The sequence below is a fragment of the Tupaia chinensis genome, unplaced genomic scaffold, assembly GCF_000334495.1.
Source record: "Tupaia chinensis unplaced genomic scaffold, TupChi_1.0 Scaffold000359_1, whole genome shotgun sequence".
Taxonomy (NCBI): Eukaryota; Metazoa; Chordata; class Mammalia; order Scandentia; family Tupaiidae; genus Tupaia; species Tupaia belangeri.
Window position 1 is genome coordinate 2,622,311 of NW_006159855.1, and position 19,686 is coordinate 2,641,996.

The 19,686-nt window shown below is 52.5% G+C and overlaps 2 protein-coding genes across 2 annotated transcripts in view; both read left to right on the forward strand.

Annotated features, from left to right (window-relative positions):
* The window catches only part of ALPK3 (alpha kinase 3), a gene marked incomplete at its 5' end in the record, with an annotated part of 52,481 nt that extends 48,715 nt beyond the window's left edge, over positions 1-3,766 (forward strand). Inside the window, 2 exons of the mRNA XM_006152867.3 lie at positions 1,507-1,555; positions 2,179-3,766. Of these exons, the coding sequence (XP_006152929.1) occupies positions 1,507-1,555; positions 2,179-2,524 (395 nt within the window). The remainder of the gene's footprint in view (positions 1-1,506; positions 1,556-2,178) is intronic.
* A 9,317-nt stretch (positions 3,767-13,083) lies between these two features.
* SLC28A1 (solute carrier family 28 member 1) overlaps positions 13,084-19,686 on the forward strand; it is a 44,402-nt gene continuing 37,799 nt past the window's right edge. Inside the window, exons 1-4 of the mRNA XM_006152846.3 lie at positions 13,084-13,275; positions 15,737-15,848; positions 17,425-17,510; positions 18,581-18,672. Coding sequence (XP_006152908.1) covers positions 15,753-15,848; positions 17,425-17,510; positions 18,581-18,672 — 274 coding nt within the window. The 5' untranslated portion in view covers positions 13,084-13,275; positions 15,737-15,752. The remainder of the gene's footprint in view (positions 13,276-15,736; positions 15,849-17,424; positions 17,511-18,580; positions 18,673-19,686) is intronic.

A 19,686-nucleotide genomic window follows, 5' to 3' on the forward strand; every position in this document is an offset into this window, starting at 1 on the left:
AAAAACTGACTTAAGGGACTGGCAGGTGGTGTGGTGGTTAAGGGTGCTGGATTCCCACGTGGCTGACCATGGTTCAATTCCCAGACCTGGCAGCTTGCTTTCTCAACCCTCCCCACCCCCCCTTTTCTCTCTCTGTGTCCCTCTCTGGTCAAATTTAAATAAATAAATAAAGTTAAGTTTTAAAAAAAAAACTAATAATTCTTTTTAAAAGACTGACTCAAATGTACTTCTCGTTGGTGTTAAATTGTACAATCGTTACATATGTAATGATTTATTGCACAGTTAGAGTGTTTTGGACACTAATGTTAATCCATATTGTGATCTCCTCAAAACCCCCAGAGGACAGGCATTCAAACCTTCACTTTGCATTTGAGAGTTCGAGATATGAAGTGACTTGCCGGTTTCACACAGCCCAGAAGCGACTGAGCTGAAGTGGAAACTCTGGTCTTTCCGATTTGAAAGCCCACACTTGCTCTGCTCCATCCTATGGGGGCACTCAGCCCCGTTAGTGAGAGGCATGTTCCCAGAAAAATGTGCTGGACAGTCTGAACTAAGGAGGGAGGATCGCAGACCCGTTGTGTGCACGCGAAGCTATCTGGGTGGCCTGGTCACAGTGGGAAATTTCCTCCCCATTACCATTCTGTCCGGCTGTGGTCTCCCAAGGCCATCTTTTTTTTTTTTTTTTTTTCTTTTTCTTAAGTTTTAGTTTTTGCTATAGGGCATGTGCACTTGCTAGAGAGAGAAAGACAGGGGAGGAAAAATGGGGAATGAGAAATCACCCTCGAAGGGGATGACCATACCACAATCCCCTCCTCCATCCCCTTCTTGGGATTTTGGGCATGTACACACAGGTGCCTGGCCTGATTTTCCAGCTGCCGGGTTTGAGACTTGAACCATGCAGTCAGCCATGTGGGATCCAGCACCTCCAAGCCATCTGCAAGGCTGTCTTAACTTAGAAGACCATCTTGCTTCTTAGCTTGCTTGATGCCTTTGTGAGTAAGAAGCCTGTCTCATCCCTTGGTAATTTCTGCCGATCCGTCCCTCAGTTACCCTCACATTCTCATTTTCTTTCTCTTGCTTGGATAGATTACTGATCTGTTAAGAGGAAGGAGAAGACTTTAGCTCAAAGTCCAAGGCCAGTCCAGCTCCCTGACCTGATCCAACAGAGGCAGGACAACCTGGCCAGGAGTCAAAACTGAACTTTGACTCCCACTGGCCAGTGCACGTAGCTGGTGCTCATTTACTGAATGTTTAAGTATGACTGCTCAAGTCATCCAGCTCTGAGCCCATCTCCTCACTTATAAAAACAGGAGTACTATTACGACTAATAATACAGAGGTCTGCTCACTGCATGTGAGAGGCTGGTGGTGATGACCTGTGAGGAGATGCCTAAAGACATGTCCACACCGGAACCTGGGCCGCTCCCATCTAAGGGGCGTTCTTGCTGGACATGGAGCCTACGACTAGCCCAGGCTGGCCTCAACCCCCAATCATCTCTCTTTTCAGGGGTGGACTGGAAGATGACAGATGTGCAGATTGCTACCAAACTGCGCGGGTGAGTGGTTCTTGGGGACAGAAAGCCCTCTGAGTCTTCTCAGGGTGCAAAATGTCCTAAAGCCCTTCTGGTCATCCATCTCCAAGGTGCTGCGTCTGGGCTCAAATGGTCCCAGTCACACCATGGCCATGTGGTGACATCCTGGGGCCCACAAGTCCCACCTGCTATGCCCAGAGTGCATCTTACCTACCTATGGGCAATGAGGAGCCTCCCCTGGGTGGCCCACAAGTCCCACCTGCTATGCCCACGGCCCCAGGCTCGGCCTGGCAGCTATTGCTGCTGCCCACACCCAGGGTTCCCCGCAGTTCCGGGCTCCGACAGTGAGTGCCTCTGCTTCCTGGTCCCTTGAGGAGGCTTGTTGAGGTGCAGGTGGCCCTCAGTCTGCTACAACTATGGTAGAAAGGTGAAGCATCCTCACCACAGTTAACGTGAAGGGTCCCCTGTCAGGGTGGGATGAGACCACAGTTTAAGCCTGAGGTAGCACCCAGGGGAGGCTCCTCATCGCCCACAGGTAGGTAAGATGCACCCTGGGCACAACACGCTGACAGTGGCTGTCCCAAAGTCAGCCCCTCAAGGGACTGTCAGCCCTAGGATCCCACTCAGCACTTCCTGTCTGGCTGCAGATACCAAGGCCTCAAGGAAAGCTGTTTCCCTGCCCTGCTGGACCAGTTTGCCTCTGCCCACCAGTGCAACGCCTTCTGTGAGATGCTGGGGCTCAAACCCCTCAAGGGCCCCGAGACCGCCCACCCCCAAGCCAAGGCCAAAGGCTCCAAAAGTCCATCTGCTGGCAGGAAGGGCCCCCATCTGAGTCCCCAGCCTCAGAAGAAAGGCCTCCATAGTCCTCAGGGCACCCGGAAAAATGCCCCAAGCTCCAAGACCACCCTTCAGGCCTCAGAGTCAGTCGCCGTCCAGTTACTGGGGCAGCCTCCCACCCAAGAAGGAGGCCCCAAGACCCAGGGCATGCGGTAGCCCCAACAGGAGGCTGGGGGCCTCCACCCAGCAGCAGACCAACCAGGAAGCAGCTTGACCTCGAATGGAGACTTTCACGATACGGAACTAACAGGAGAAGGTGCACCGAAGAGGCACCGCCCGGGGACCTTTCTGAGCAGCCTCTCCTCCATCAGCTCCTCATCAGATGGCTGTGGTGCCTGGGACGTGGCCCACTGGCCTCCCCCGGCACCATCGTCACCCAGGGCTCCCAGGCCTCAAGCAGGCCCCACCTCCAAGAGCCTAAAGGCCAAAGCCCTCCTTGAAGTTTACACTTGCCACTGCTGGAGGCTCCCCTGAGTCCTCTGCATGAGTTCTGCCCCCGGCCCCTTGCCCCAGCCTCACCCCATGGCAGATGCATTTTAGGGGGATGAGGGTCAACAGTTACCCTCTGCCCCCACTTGGCCCTGACCCCTCCCTGTCCTCTGCTGGGCCTGGCCTGGTGACTCTCAGGGTGTCTTCTCCTTGCAGCTACTTTGCCTCATTTACCCCAGCTTATCCTGCAACTAACCTGTCCCTGAGCCCAGATGGGGCTTGGGGCCTTTCCAGAGCCGTCATGTCCTTGTGCAGTGGTCTTTGATGATGTGTGTTCATTCCCTACCTCCCCCATCACTCAGGCACTCACCCACCTGCTCCCCGGGCTCCCTCGAACCTCCTCCCCCTCACACACACACACACACGCACACGCCCCTAGCTTTGAGCCAGTTGCAGCTGCTGCCTGCCTTCACCAACCAAGTTTGTGCTCATCTCTGCCTGAGGGCTCCCTGAGCCCTGACCCCTCACTACCCACCACAACCCTGAGTCAGGAACAGACTCTCTGGCCTCTCCCTCCCCCATTCCCAGGCTCTCTGCTTATGAGAGCTAGCCTGATGGTTGCGTCAGCACCTACAGCCAGAGGGAAGGTGCCGACTCAAGGGACCTTGTGCTCCACACTGAAAGGAGCCATGGTCACACCCCTCCACCAGGAGCATGGGTGTCCGGGAAGGATGCTGTACCTCCGTGCCCTCGGGCAGAGGGCTTTCTCTGCCTGGGAATCAGGATCCTCACTCCCGTTAGCTCCTGATCCTCGGGTTCCAGCTCTGGGCTCTCATGCTTGGGCTCCCAAGGGATTCCTGTGCTGGGCCCTGCTCCCAGGGTCCTTCCAGATTATCCCTCCTTGAGGCCTGGGATGGATCTGGAGCTAGACAGCTCCTCTTGGAATGCAATAAAGGCAGCGGCTGTGTACCCTGTTGCCCTCCTCTGGTGTGGTATAGATAAGCCGGTCCAGGGGCCTCCCCTAGGCAGGCTTTCTGAGGGCACCCGCTGGTCCCCAGGGCCGCTGGAAAATGAAACTGTATCTTGTCTCCTGGACCAAAGTACAGGGGCTGAGCCTGTGTCTCCACAGCTGGAGAGTCTTCTGTTTTCGCACAACCGAGCTGATGGCCTGTGCCCCTTTGCAGGGTGTCTGGGGACTTACACCTTTGGAATTGCTCCTTCACTGGAAGAGAAACACAAAGGCAGGGACCCAGGAAGAGCAGAGCAGGGAGCTCTGCAGAAATTCCCGGTGTCTCTGGGTGCTTCCAGCACAGCAAGACCAGCCTCTGCCTCTTAGCTTCTCACAGATCATTTCCTGCTGCTTCTTCCCTCCCCCAGCCCCGACCTAGGGACCTTCCCTCGGCTGACATTCCCCCACTCAATTCTGATATTTCTGACTTCTCTACCTCCTCCCAAGCTCAGGCAACTCCCTACTTCTTCCCCCGCACAGCAGCGTGCTCCCGGCCCTCCCAGCCCACCTGTCCAGATTGCTTTGGTGAACGGGGAGCTGGAATGTTGTTTGTTCATGGACTCGTCCATCCGTCCACTCAGCTTTATGCCTCACCCTGGGCTGGCTGATGGCGGGAAGCATAGATAGATGGGGCAGTCTCAGGGGAGACTGTCTCCATCCCTTAGGATTTGGGGGTTTTGAGTAACAGACATGACTTTGGACCAACTTACACAAAGAAGAAGAGTTCATGGGAAGGATGTTGGGCGAGCTCTCAGGACAAAAGGAAGAGCTGAACGGATAGCCTTGGGAGTAGAGGGAGCCGGGGCAGCTCCTGGGCCTCGCTTCCAGGCTAATACCCACCCACTCTTCGTCCTGAGGGCCCCCCTCCACTCAGGATGCAAATTCTGGGCAGAGGAGTCTGGCCTGGAGCTCGGGGATTTTTGGAATAGGAGAAAGGCAGTTTTCCAAAGGATGGTCATTCTTACCAAAAGAATGGTGGGGAGTAGAACAGTAAGAAGGGGTTTGGTTGGCAAAAACCAAAAGATACCCCCCACCACATACACACACACACACACACACACACTGTTCTTCCCATCCCGTAGACGTCAACCCTCCTGCATACAACCACAGCCGAATTCCTCTCTGCTCAGGGAATTCAAGGTCCTGTCCAACTACTGAGTCTAGGGGTAACGACGGGGCTGCTGTTCTCCAAAGCCCAGTGTCAGTAGTGATAATCTTCCTCTTTTAGTTTTATCATAATCTCATTCTGCCACCCACTCTTCGTCCTGAGGGCCCCCCTCCACTCAGGATGCAAATTCTGGGCAGAGGAGTCTGGCCTGGAGCTCGGGGATTTTTGGAATAGGAGAAAGGCAGTTTTCCAAAGGATGGTCATTCTTACCAAAAGAATGGTGGGGAGTAGAACAGTAAGAAGGGGTTTGGTTGGCAAAAACCAAAAGATACCCCCCCCCACATACACACACACACACACACACACACACTGTTCTTCCCATCCCGTAGACGTCAACCCTCCTGCATACAACCACAGCCGAATTCCTCTCTGCTCAGGGAATTCAAGGTCCTGTCCAACTACTGAGTCTAGGGGTAACGACGGGGCTGCTGTTCTCCAAAGCCCAGTGTCAGTAGTGATAATCTTCCTCTTTTAGTTTTATCATAATCTCATTCTGAAATTTTACAATCATTAAATTAACTATGTTTGATCAAAATTATCTAACGCAGCAAGAAGGAAGTTTGCGTAAAGGCTACCACCCCTTTCTACAACTGGCCTGAGGAACTGGTGTGTACGATGAGGGATTTGGGGGCTGTTGGAGTGAGCTGGGTCTTCAGATGTAAAGTCCGGCTCCTGGTGGTCCCACCTGTGTGACAGGCTTTTCCTGCTCAACATGGCAGTACCAGAAAGCACCCCCAGAATCCCTCCACGTCCATCTCCTGTCCCCACTGCCTTTTTTAATCACTAGAGAGCACATGCATCTGTTGGAGACAGAGAGGAAGAGAGTCAGGAAGCACCCTGAATGGGGCATGGTCATGCCACAACCCCTGCTCCATTTCTCTATCCTGTTGGGATTTTGGGCACACACATGCACCAGGCATGTTGGGCCAGGATTCGAACTACATGTTCAGCTACAGGGGGTCTGGCTCCCTTTGACCACTAGGCTATGACCAGCCCAACCTGCCCCTTTTCATATCACAGCTATCATACTTTCCCCTGAGAGGGTTCATAACCTCCTCCTGTCTGTGACCCGGAGGTATGAGGAGCCTGTAGTGGCCAGGTGGCTGCCGCACCTTCCAGCTGGGTTGAGTCATTACTCTGCCTCTTTGAGGTTGTGTTTCCTCCTTAGTGACTTACTTCAAGATTATGCTGGCCTGGTCCCAGTCCTCAGACAGGAGGAAGGCATTAAGAGGTAGCAATAGTCTGTCCAGCTCCCCTTTACTGTCCCAGAGGTGGATGCGAGTTCAAAGTCGATGCTGCCTCGTGCGGGCTTGGCCCAGCCTCTCCCGGTGTCGTTTTGGCACCATAGCTGAGTCTTCTTTCAGTCAGGCATTCGCCACACTACCAAGCCAGCTGCTGCCTGCCTGTGGGCATCCCGCCGAGAGGAGGGAGTGTCTAGGCATCAACCCATTACTTGCTGCGGAAGACTTTCTTTGGTTGAAAGCAACTCACAGACACCACAATGCAGTGCACGGCATTTAATGGCTCTGTGGGTGTGTATGGTGGGTGAGGAAAACCAATCTAAATCCAGTTCCCAGTGGACCAGACAAATTACTGCCCCCTCTGAGCCCACAGACCGAGGACAGCTCCACAGCGTGGCAGGAAGGGGCACTGTGGGAGAGTGGGTGAGCCACTCCCACCTGTGCTCACTCGGGCCTTCGGAGCCCCAGCCTGGAGCGGCCATGCCCACCTACGGGCACGTGCTCTGGCCACCCCAGACTTCCCAGCCAGGTGGCTCAGATCACAGCACTTGCTGAGGGCAGCACGGCCCCCGCTTGTGCTGAGGCCAAGCATTCAGGTTCCCTGGAGTCCAGCAGCTGGCTGACAGGCATTTCCCAAAGGACACTCGTTACTCGATGGCCAGACTATCACTTGATTCCAAACCCTGGGTTCTCCTACCTCGTTTTTCTTTTCTTACGTTGAGGTTTCTGCCGTAGGGCACGTGCACTCATGGGAAAGAGAGAGAGGGAAAGTGAGAAATCACCCCCCGGGGGATGGCCATGCCGCAGTCCCTTCTCCTCCACCCTTCTCTCAGCATTTTGGGCACACATGCACAGATGCCTGGTGCGATTTTCAACCCACCAGGTAGGGGACTCAAACAGTGGTAGGCCATGTGGGAATCCAGTACTTTATTTTTTTAAAAAAATTATTTATTTATTTCTATTTGTTATTATGATTTTTTTTAATTTGACCAGAGAAAGAGAAAGGGAAAACCAGGTCCAAGACTTGAACTGTGGTCAGCCATGTGAGAATCCAGCGTCCTTAACCACCCCACCACCTACCGGCCCAAGGGAACCTTGTACTTTAACCACCATACCACGTGCTGGCCCTGTCCCCGCTGTGGTGTTCTTATCAGGACTTAACCACAAACTCCATATGGCACTCTGGTCTGGCTCCGGCCCCACAGAGTCCCGGGGTGCTGCAGATAGGCAGGTACCACACCAGCATCGGTTCTGCAGGTCACATGGCAGAACCAACTGTACCAAAGGCTTTCCCGGCTGGAGGCCTTCACTGGCTCCAGGCTCTACCAAAACTGGCCGATTCTAGGCCATTTAGTAGTGGGATACAGCCAAATGCTCCCAAGTGCTCTATATTGCCTGGAGTTGGGCCTTGTGGCAAGGGGTTCAAAATACAGTAATTTGCCCTTTTTTTTTTTTTTTTTTTTTTGCTACAGGGCACATGCACTTGCCAGAGACAGTGAGAGAGAGGAGGGAAATGAGAAATATGAGAAATCACCTTCCAGAGGGAATGGCCACATGCAGTCCCTTCTCTTCTATTCTCCTCTTGGGATTTTAGGCATGCATTGGCACATACTTGGTGTGTTTTCCAGGCTGTGGGGTCCAGGACTCAAACTGCACAGTTAGTCATGTGGGACTCAGCAATCTTACCTCCATCACCACCTGCTGCCACCGCCTCCCCCTTTTTTTTTGGCTAGAGGGCATGTGTACTGGCCAAAGAGACAGAGAGAGAAAGAGAGGGGGGTGCTTTGTGAACAGCTGAGGCCTGACCAATGAGGCGTGGTCAGGCTGCATTCCGTTCTCCACTTCTCCATCCTGTCAGGAATGGGGGCACGTACGTGCACACGTCCCTTAACCATTAGGCCATGGGTCATCCCATGTCCATTTTAATGACTAGTCTACTTCGTGCCTTCCATCTCTCCTGCTGGGGTCAAGGAGCTCTTTTTCATAGCAGCTCTTCCATCTGGCATTCTGGACCTAGAGGAAAAACCATCAGGACCTCTCCAGTCTACGTCTTGTGGGAAGGAGGGGGCTCATCTTCTGGGTCCTGCCAGAGGACAGGGAGAGTGTATGAATGGGATGCATGCCAGGAACCCAATAAAGCGTTTTTGTCTCCTGAACTCTTTGAATTCCTGCCTTTCTTTGATTTTTGGTCTTTGGATGTAATGTAGCGTGGGCCAATGTGTGGTCCCTGTGTGTATCATCCAAGGCCCCTTAAAATGGTAAGTGCGGTATTAGTTTGAGCTTCTACAAAGAACGTAGAATCTCTGCACAGCGAACATGGCAATAAATGCAACCTAAACCAAAATGACATTCTGTTCACCTTGTCAAATAGACTTCACATCATTTTCCTGGGGGCTCAGCAGGTGGCGTGGTGGTTAAGATGCTGGATTCCCACATGGCTGACCATGGTTCAAGTCCCGGATCTGGCAGCTTGTAAATCACACCAGGTACGTGCACATGCATGCCCAAAAGCTCGAGAGGAGAATGGAAGAGAAGGGATTGTGGCGTGGCCATCCCCCAGGGTGGTGATTTCTCACTTTCTCTCTCTCTGGCAAGTGCACATGCCCTGTAGCAAAAATCTCTCTCTTAAAAAAAGAAGAGAAAAGAAAGAAACTCTGACTTAGGAATGAACTGGTTAAAATACCAACAGAAATAATAATCAAATAATAAATCAGGTTACTGGAAGGATGGCAGGGTAACCTACATATCTGAAGGCAGAATTGAATGACAAGCCTTGGGGGAACAGTTCTGAAGACTTTGGCCTCAGGAACTTGCAAACCGTCACCCAAGTATATCCTTGTCAAGCCCAACTGCACCTTTTTACTATATGTCTCCACTCAAGAAAGAGAATCTGGCATGGCCTAGGTCACATGGATACCCAAGACCAGGGGCAGCAGGGGTACTGGGGGACAGAGAAAGGAGGATTCCTCTCCCCTCCCACCAAACACAAGGGCAGCTGTGCTACCAGAAGTAATGGTTAGTACAGAATACAAAGTAAGAGAGTTCAGTTCATTCTGCACCCCAGAGACAACCCCCTGGAAGCTTGAAAGACAACTGTAAGCTTAAAGGATTATTACCGTGGAGGGGCCTGCATACCCAGCTTGAAGAGACCTCGGCGAAAGCACCAGCTTAGCAAAGCTACCCCGGAGCGGTGTCTGGGGTCTCAGCTTTGTACAGTCAGTACCTACCCCTGAGCTCATCAAACTCAGTGGCTGCTCCATTTGACTTCAACTTACAAGGAAATGAAATTCACACGCTAAACCCTGTGTTGATTGCCAACGAGAAATTGAAGACAGTGGTCTTAAACAAGATGAAGTTATTTCTTTAGGAAGAAATCTGAAGGCAGTAGGAGTCCTGGGTGTGGCCCATCAGGACAGGCTCAGGGATGGCTTCGACAGAGCAGCTCCAGCTCTCTGCTCTGCCCCACCAGCCCAAGCAGGAGTGATCATTGGTCCCAAGGGCAATATCGTGAACAGAACTAAAACTAGTAACATACCTGTCAAGCAGCAACATGCTAGATCTTTGTAGTCAGTAGACAATGTCTAATCTGGAAAAAAATCATACTATCTATATTTATACATGTATCTACCTAACATCTACCTACTCATCATCTGTCTGCCCATTTATAGAGAGTACAATCAGAAATGTAAACACAGTGGGTTGTTGTCTGTTGTAGGGATTAGGGTATGAGGGGACTGTTCTCTGGTTTTCTGAGTTCTCTGACACTGTCCAGTGGTGGGCTTTCTTAAGAATTCCTTAACTGAGGACCAGCAGGCAAGGTGCTGGATTACCACATGGTCACTACAAAAATCACACTGGGTTTGGGAACCAGCAGTTAGCGTAATGGCTATGTCACTGGACTCCCACGTAGTCGACTGTGGTTCACGTCCCAGACCCGGTGGCTTAAAACTCACGCCGGGCACGTGTGCGTGTGTGCCCAAGATCCCGAGAGGAGAATGGAGGAGAAGGGATTGCGGCATGACCATCCCCCCTGGGGGGTGATTTCTCGCTTTCTGTCTCTATGTCTCTGTCTGTCTGGCGAGCACACATGCCCTATAGCGAAAATCTCTCCAAAAAAAAATCACATTGGGTTTATTAGCAAAAAAAAAAAAAAAAGATAAGAATAATATAAATTTAAAATTAAATAAAGTAAAAACCTAAGGAAGGAAACATATCACACTGCGCATGTGTATGCGTGCCCAAGGTCCCAGGAAGAGAGCTGAAAAGAGATTGCAGAGTGGCCATTCCCCCTGGGGATGATTTCTCACTTTCTCTCTCACTGTGTCTCTGTCTCTCTCTGGCATGTGCCGTATGGTAAAAACCTAAAAAAAGAGAAATCCTTAGCTGGTGACTTATTAGACCTTATGTGAAACAGAAAGACCTAGAAAGGGACTCCCACTCCCAACTCCTCTGCTTCAGGAACTGCCTAAATATTGATAGATCATACTCCACTCAATCCCAGCAAATCTGAGCCGTTACGTGTCCATGGCAAATATGATTGATGCACTTCAGCTGGATAAGTCCTCCAGTCCCTGCTCTTCCCCTGGGGGGCTCAGGCCCAGTCCATCCAGCCTCCCAACTGCCGGCCCGTGACCGTCATCGGGATTCCACCTGAGAAGAGCATTCGGCTTCTCAAGGCCGAGGTCCCTGTTGGCTACCCCAGCTAGGGAGAAGGAATGAGGGAGGAGCTCAGCGTCTCCCGGCCTGGAGGAGGGGAGCAGTGAATCAGGACAGCCCAGGACGGACCGTGGCAGCTGTGACGCAGGTGGGCCCCCTGCCAAGCACGTCGCCTCCTCACTCCTGCCAGGCTCTTGCCATCCTCGTAGGTGCTGTTATCATCCACACCCAGCACTTCACAGATGAAGAGCCACATTAACCTGGACAGCCGGGGGGGAATCTAGACCTTTGGGCTCTGTGCTCGGGCTTCACCCCGTGGCACGTAGCCTGTTAAATCCTCGTTGGATCAGGGCCAGCGGCGATGTCGGGTTATTACTGGCTATGATGGAGGGAATGTTTTGAAATAAGGGTGGCTATGTTGGACTTGTGCCTTCTGTCTTCCCTCTGGGTCCCAGGAGAAACCAAGAAGCCAGGGGGCGGGAAGGAGGAAGGGGGACTTGAGGGGAGAGGGGAGAGGAAAAGGGGTTAGGATGGGGCAGAGACCAAGAAGCAGGTCCCTTGCACTTCACGGAGCCCACCTAAAGGGCAGCTCTGAACCCACCCCAGGGGCTGCCCCTCTGGTAGAAGACAGCTTGGGACAAAGATTAATTTCCAATCTGTGCAGCAGGGTGTGAGTCTCTGCTGGAAAAGCCAATTGCGTAAACATTGGTGCACTGTGATCCCCTGTGGTAAAAAGAACCACATAGAATCATACACACTGAGGGGAAAAAGCGAAGAAAAACGCCGTCAACTCAGCATGGCCAACCCCGGAGAGCTCAGATTGGGGAATTCTAACATCCCGTGTTCTCTATACTTCGCTCATGTTTAAATGGTTAATGATGCACGCATAATGCTTCGGTAATTAGAATGACGGACCGAAAAAACATATGTTTTCAAAGAGCAGGGGTGCACCCCCTCCATCCATCACCTTCTCCAAAACGGCCAGATGCACACATTCCTTGCACCCTGCTCCCAGGAAGATTTATGTATCGTGAAGAATTTTGTATCTGAGTGTTCCATGAATGATTAAAGAGATGTTGTTGATCCTGCCAGAGGAGTTTAATGTTTAGTTTGAGGATTAAGAAACCTAAGCGTTGGTCCCTTGGCTTTGCATGCTGTTACTTGGGTGTTAGTTTACAAAAAGAAGGAGGAGGAGGAGAAGGAGGAGGAGGGGAAGGAGGTGGAAGAGAAAGAGGAGGAGGAGAAGGAGGAGGAGGAAGAGGAGGAGGAGGAGGAGGAGGAGGAGATGGTGCGATACCATTTTGTTTCCCTGACTGTGTTGTCGCTTAGACCTAATTCTAGTCCCTCACCAGTGTGCTGCTTTCCTCATCTCCAAGCCTAGGACGACAAGTTGCTGGTTTATCAGCTACAAAAAAAATTTGGGGGGGACCAGCAGTTAGCGTAATGGCTATGTCGCTGGACTCCCACGTAGTCGACCGTGGTTCGAGTCCCGGAGCTGGTGGCTTAAACTCACGCCGGGCGCGTGTGCGTGCGTGCCCAAGATCCCGAGAGAATGGAGGAGAAGGGATTGCGGCGTGGCCATCCCCTCTGGGGGGTGATTTCCTGCTTTCTGTCTCTCTCTGTCTGGCGAGCGCACGCGCCCTATAGCAAAAGCCTCTCCAAAAAAAAAAATTTTTTTTTTAAATTGATCTAGTGAGAGAGAGACTGAGTAAGATGCAAAATAAAAGCTAAGATGAGGGACTGGCAGGTAGCATGGTGGTTAAGGATGCTGGATTCCCATATGGCTGACCATGGTTCAAAGTCCTGGATCTGGCAGCTTGCTTTCTCACTTTCTCTCTCTCTCCTTCTCTCTGTCTCTCTTACTCTCTCACTCTGTCCCTCTCTGCTCACAGTAATGCTAAATAAAATAATAATTCTTTTTTTTTTTTTTAAAAAAGAAAGCTAAGATTAAAAAACAAACAACAACCACCCACAAAACCCAAAAACTGAGTAGCAGAGATGGTCAGTGAAGAGGACACCATAGAAGGGGAGAAGAGGAGGCAAGACCAACATAGAGGGCTTCCTGGAAGAGGTAGCCTGGGGCAGGGAGAGTGGAAAGGAAGGCGTCTCAAATGGCGAAGGTAGAAGCTGCAGGGGGCCAACTAGAGGGGCTCATCTGCCATAGTGTCCCCTGATAGCTGAGAGAAGGTTAGGGTCACACCCCAGCTGTGGCCCAGGCTCTGGGGAGGTGCTGGACAGAGCTGGGTAATAGGCCCAGCCCCCTCCAACTCTGGACTCTGCCCGGAAGTTTCTGCTGAAACGGGAAGACTCTCTGAGCTGCAAGCAGGTTGTACCCAGCTTGTCTCCACAGAAACGTGTGCTGCTTTCCGTCACTCCCTGAGAGCCACCTGTTCACCACCAGTGTGTGAGTAGGACGAGGACCGCGCCTCTCTGTGCGGCTGTGTGTCCGTGTGTGCCCAGGGAGGTGGGCCTTCCTAGAATGCCCGTGTGTGCGTGCTCCACACGCATCCCCACTTATGTGTGTGTGCGTGTGTGGGTGGGCGGCCTCTAAGTCAGCCTACCCAGCCTGGTTTGTGCATAGAGTGCTCTCCAAGGGGGAAAAGGGGTGGGAGTCAGGGGGAGAGGGGGGTCTTAATTTGGATTCTTATTTCCAGATGTGCTTAAGCCTAAGAAATGTGCTTCTGCAAAAAAGGAACTACATTGGTAGTTTTGATTTCAGATATAGTTGGATCCAGGGACTAGAAGGGTATGCTCAGGATTTTGTGTCTCCAGCTTTCAGAGGTGGAAAGGATAATATGAAAATACCATCTAATGGCAGTGCTGTATTTATTCATTTATTTTTTAAGGTTTTTGCCATAGGGCACATGCACTTGCCAGAGAGAGACGGAGAGTCAGGGAGAGAGGAAGTGAGAAATCGCCCCCTGTGGGGATGGCCATGCCACAATCCATTCTCCTGTGATTTGGGGCATGCAGATACATGAGCCTGGTATGATTATCAAGTCACTGGGTCTAGCACTCAGCCATGCGGGAGTCCAGTGCCTTAGCCACTGTGTCACCTCTGGCCCCTGATGATGGTGCCTTTTTTAAAAAAATTTTTTAAGAATTATTTATTTCATTTTATTATCTTTCTTTTAGAGAGAGATTTTTGCTACAGAGTGCATGTGCTCACCGGAGACACAGAGAAAAACAGAGAGACAGAAAGTGAGAAATACCCCCCAGAAGGGATGGTCACACTGCAGTCCTTTCTCTTCCATTCTCCTCTTGGGATTTTGAGCACACATGCACACACACCTGACATGAGTTTTTCACCGGGTCTGGGACTCCAACCATGGTCGACAACATGGGAGTCCAGCAACATAACCATTATGCCATCTGCTGGTCCCAAGAATTATTTATTTTAAATTTATTTCTTCTCTCTCTCTCTCTCTTTTTTTTTTGAGACATTTTTGCTATAGGGCATGTGCGCTCTCCAGAGAGACAGAAAGACAGAAAGCAAGAAACCATCCCCCAGGGTGATTTCCACGTGGCAATCCTTTCTCCTCCAGTCACCTTGGGATTTTGGGCATGTGTACACACATGCCTGGTGTGAGTTTTAAAACACCGGATCCAGATTTGAACTACCGTCGACTATGTGGGAGTCCAGTGACATAATCATTACACCATCTGCAGTCCCTCTTGTTATTATTTTTTAAATTGGAGGGCACGTGCACTCACCAGAGAGAAATAGAGAGAGAACGTGAGAAAGGAAGCTGTCAGGTCTGGGACTTGAACTGTGGTCAGCCATGTGAAAGTCTAATGCCCTACTCACCAAACCTGCTGGCCCCTCCAACAGCAGTGCTTTTAACCTGTTATGGGGAATGATGGAAGGCTGGGCCCAAAGAAAATGCCAAAGTCAGATGCTTACACATGCCGTACATAATTCCTTTCCTCCTCCATGGCTTGGGCAGGATTTGCTGTTTCTGCCCAGACCTTGAGTTTACAAGGACTTGCCTCTCACAGGCTCAGCAGTGATGGCAGGAGGCCCCCGGCACCGTGAGGGTGGTGTTCTGGGATGGCACAGCAGCCACCTGGCAGGGCCTACTGTGCAAGCATCTGTTCCCCACCCAGCCCTCTCTTCTTCCCAACCTGCTCTCTTCCCTTTTTTGGTTTAGTTTTTTTTCTTTAAGAATTATTTTATTTAACTTTATTTATTTATTTATTTCATTTGACCATAAAGGTATAGAGAGCAAGAGAGAGAAAGCGAGAAAGCAAGCCACCAGGTCTGGTACTCAAACTGCGGTCAGTCATGTGGGAGTCCAGTGTCCTTAATCACCAAGTCACCTGCCAGCCCCTAGTTTTTCTTTTCTTTTTAAAAAATTATTATTTTAACTTTACTTATTTATTTATATTTGACCAGAGCGGGACAGAGTGAGAGGGAAAGATAGAGAGAAGGTGAGAAAACAAGCCTCCAGGTCCAGGACTTGAACCGCAGTCAACTATGTGGCAGTCCAGCGCCTTTAATCACTATGCCACTTGACAGCCCTTTGGTTTTTTGTTTGTTTGTTTGTTTGTTTTAAGAGATTTGCCGTAGGGTGCATGTGTTCCTGGGAGAGAGTGACAAAGGGAAAGTGAAAAGTCACCTTCCCCCCTAAGAGACGGTGACCACACTGCAATCCCTTCTCCTCCATTCTCCTCTCCGGATTTTGGGGACGCACACCTAAGCGCCAACAGGGGAGATCGCCCTGCGGGATCCAGCACTTTAACCACTTTACTGCTGGCCCTTTATTTTGATTATTTTGCTTTTTCCATCCTTCTCTCTAGGTCCTAGCCAGGCACTGTCTGGCCCTCCCTTTCAGCCTGGGGCCATCCGTGACTTTGTCTTTCAGCTGGAAGATCTGGCACATGGAGGATGACACACCAGGACCAAGAGAATCCATCTCTCTCACACGGGTGGCCAAGGGCCTGGAGAACATGGGCGCTGAGTTCCTCGAGAGCCTGGTCAGTCCCTTCCCTCTGTGCCCCCAACTCTCCTGACAAAATCGCTCTCCTTCACCCAGGGCACACCTTTCGCCCTGTCGCTGTAAGCACATCCCCTTGCCCGCCACCCCAAACAGCCCCGCAGGCTGCCCAGTGGATGTTGCCTCGGATGTGCCCTGCCTGGCTCCTTCCTCACAGGCATCCTCCTGGACTCCAGCCAGCCACAGCTGAGTCACAAAGTCCCTGCTTCCTGCAGACCCAGAGCTGCAGGTCAGGACCAGCACCAAGCCCTGCACCCAGTAGGTGTGTGGCTGGGGACATGCAACCTGCAGGGCCTTTGCTTGGGTTGCGAGGGTCCCTGGCTTCGTGCAGGAAAGAATTCCAGAATGAGCCACTGAAGGGGAGTGAAAGTAAGGTTAAGGACAGTGCAGGGAGCGGACTACTCCGGAGGTGGAGCAGCCAGGTGAGAGGAGATGGGTGGCCAGTTTCCTCCCTTCCCCCAAGAGGAATGGGCGAACTATTACCCAAAAGGACACACAGAAGGCCTACCCCACTGTCCCTTAGGCAGGGCAGCGCTGAAACTGGGTGGGTAGTCTGGCTTATACTGCTTTTCTTAATGCCAGGCTAATTAAGGGGCTTTTTTTTTTTTCTTTAGAGAGACATTTTTGTTATAGGACTTGTGCACTCGCTGGAGAGACAGAGACAGAGAGAAAGCCACAATCCCTTCTCCATCCTCCTGGGCACCCACGCACACATGCCCTGAGTTGAGTTTTAAGCTGCAGGGTCAGGAACTCGAACCACTGTCCACTACGTGGGGATCCAGCCCACGTAACCATTACACCATCTGCTTGTCTTCAATTAAGGGATGATTTATTTGGTGACTTTTTTTTTGGAAAGAGGTGGTGATTTTCCTGGAACCACTGCTCACTCCCATTTTTCTGACCTGAGGCAGGTCCGGTCGTTGCCGTGGTTACCGCAAACTGTCACAGAGCAGGTGGGCGTGGCACCCAGTATGCTAACACCCAGCCTGAGCAGGCTTTCCAGGCGACTACTTGGTTCCGACTGGTTCAGACCCGGTCTCTCAGCCGCTTCTTGTGTGTCAGGGTTTAGGTGTTGGGACTGTCCCTCCTGTCAGTCCCCTGCTGTCTCAGTGTCCCCCTGCATGGGCGAGGAATTTGATCAAGTAGCCTTCTGATTGCGCCCTGTGCAACAGTCTGGTCCCCACTGCGCCCACTCGGGAAGTGTCACCGGGTCTCTCACCTCCTGAGTCCCCCTCAGCTCCTGTCCTACTTTTTTAACAATTATTTTAAATTCATGATAGCATGCGCACACACGCATGTGGGGGGGGGAGAGAGAGAGGAACACCGTCACACTGCGGGTCACCTGCGGGCCCTCCCTCCAGTCCCCCAGCCGGCCCGGGCCTGCGCGCTTGTGCGTGTGCGTGTGCGCATGCGCAGCTTGTGGCCGGGACCCAGGCCCGGAATCCAAACCTCGGTCGCCCCGTGGGTTCTGGCGTCCCTGAGCAGAGCGGCACCGCTGCGCCATGGAGCCACCTCTGGGTGGGAAGGCTGACCTGGCGTCTCCCCGCCGGCTGTAGGAGGAAGGCCGCCCTGGCAGCGAGCTGAGCCCAGCAGAGGGCAGGGGCAGCGGGAGCGAGGCGGCGCCAGAGCCCTTCTCCGGACGGTGAGTGAACCGGGAAGGCCGCCCTGGGAACAGGCTGGGGGTGCTCTGGGAACCCCTCCTGAAGAAGGGTAACCCTGGCCGATCATGAGCCCTGAGGCCCTTGCCTCGCATTGGAGTCACCCAATACCAAGCGTGGACTGCCCTGGGTGAAGGCCCGGACCCAGCCAGGCCTCCCCTTCCGCTTCTCCCTTCCAACGTCTACCTCCCCTTTCAGTCTCGGGGGGGCCCAGGGGGACCAAAAAACTCCTGGAGTGGGCCAGGCTGTTTTACGGGAAAGGCTGAAGCCTGAAGAGGGAAAGGAAGCAGCCGGGTCACCTAGGCAGCAAGCGTCTGCTATGAGCCGAGAACACCTCCTGGCCCGGGCCCGCGGGGGGCCCTCGGTGGCGAGCAGCGGAGTCGGTGCGCACAGGTGGAGGTGGGGAATGAACGCCTCCCTTACCTCTCCAGAAGTGGGAGCAGGGACAGAGGCCCCTTCACACAGCAGTTGGGTTGAATTTTAATAGCATTGAGTGGGCAGCTACTGGATGTCAGCCGCTGGGACCCGATAGGCTCTTCAGGGACAGATGGAGTAACCGAATGGCCAAGCAAGAACTGGCGTTGGGCCTGGACCCTGCAGGCAGGGAGTGGGCTGACGTGTGTCCTCCCTCTGGGGTAGGACCTGCTGACTCAGTGTCTCCTGGGGCCCCCCCGGAGTGAATGCAGAGCTGGGAGCCTGCCATCTGCTCCATGGGCAGGTGGTCTGTGACCGGAGGGTACTGCTTCTGTATGTTGGCGAGGTTCTTCCTAATCTGATCATTGCCTCTGGAGCTCTGGAGGCTGCGGTTTGAGGGCGATTTTTCAGGCCCAAAGCTCGGTTTGTGCAGTCTCGAGGCACAAAAGCCTGAATAATTTCTGGGTTTGGGCTAGGGTTACCCTTCTGCACTGTGGGATGTCAAGGCCAGTGCCTGACTGGTTCCCTGTCACCCTTTCATTGGGGATGCACCTGAATGGCTTCCACCTAGAGGTGTGGGGGGACCCCCACTGGGGTGGGAGTCTGGGACACTGGTGGACCCTGATCATTTTCTCCCCAGGAGCAGCCTGCAGCCAGCGCTGAGAGCGAGAAGCCTCTGCAGGGAGCATGCACAGCTATTTCGATGGATCCGCACAGGCCTGCTCTGTACTGGTGAGCCAGGAGCCACCTTGTCACCCCCTCTGCCCACCAGGACTAGTTACGGCCGCCCCAGCCATCCACATCTCAGGGAAGGGTCATTCAACAAATCCTTACTGAGTACCAACTTAAACTCATCTACCAAGCCAGGTACTAAGGTGTCAAAGAAGCCAGCCCAGAGCTTATTCCCAAGGCCTCCCCATCCTCATCTGCAGGGGTAGGAACAGGCATCCCCACACCATGCAGTGAGCCACCAGGAGTGCTGAGGAGGGTTGGATGTGGTCTTGGTGGGGAGGAAGACTCGTAGAGCTTGTTGGAGAACCTGCTGCCAGGCCACCCAGTAGGAGAGGAACTTTCCCAGGGATGCTTGGACAACGGACTGATAAATAGGTCCATTTAGAAGCCTGAGGACCAGACACATAGAAAGGGCCAGCAGAAGCCAAGAGGGCCAAGGATTTGGAGAGGGGAGAGATTAGCAGCATCTCTGTGGAAGACCAGCAGGACAGGGCCTGAGTAGTGTCCATTGACTGAGGGACAAGGAGGTCATGGGTGACTTAGGGTATAGGTTTAAAGACTGGATTGGAATGAATGGGGAGGGAGGCCGTAAAAGTTCTTCGTTCTTGCAGGTAGCTGTGGAGATGCCTATCTCTGTTGTGGGCCTGTTCTGGTCTCTTGACTCTCTGCTCCTCCCCGCCCCCCTTGTCTCCCATGGAGATCATGCTTGCTGCTCCATGCCTGCGGAGGTGTGCAGAACCCCGCCTTCACACGGTGCACGGGTGTTCCTCTCTCTGAAGGTTCTACTCAGGAAGCCAGATCCAGGGCTGCAGTGGCCACAAACACACCTGGGCCGTGGCCATTTCACCAGCTCCGGCCTGTGCCTGGGACCCACCATTGTTCTTGCTCTGCCATGTTCTAACTTGTCTGGTCACAGAGGGGAAGAGGTTACTTTTACCTGTAATGTTTTATTCCTTTTCTTTCCCTTTTTTTTTTTTTTTTTTTTTCCAGTGGGGCGTTTGGGCGACTCTATGG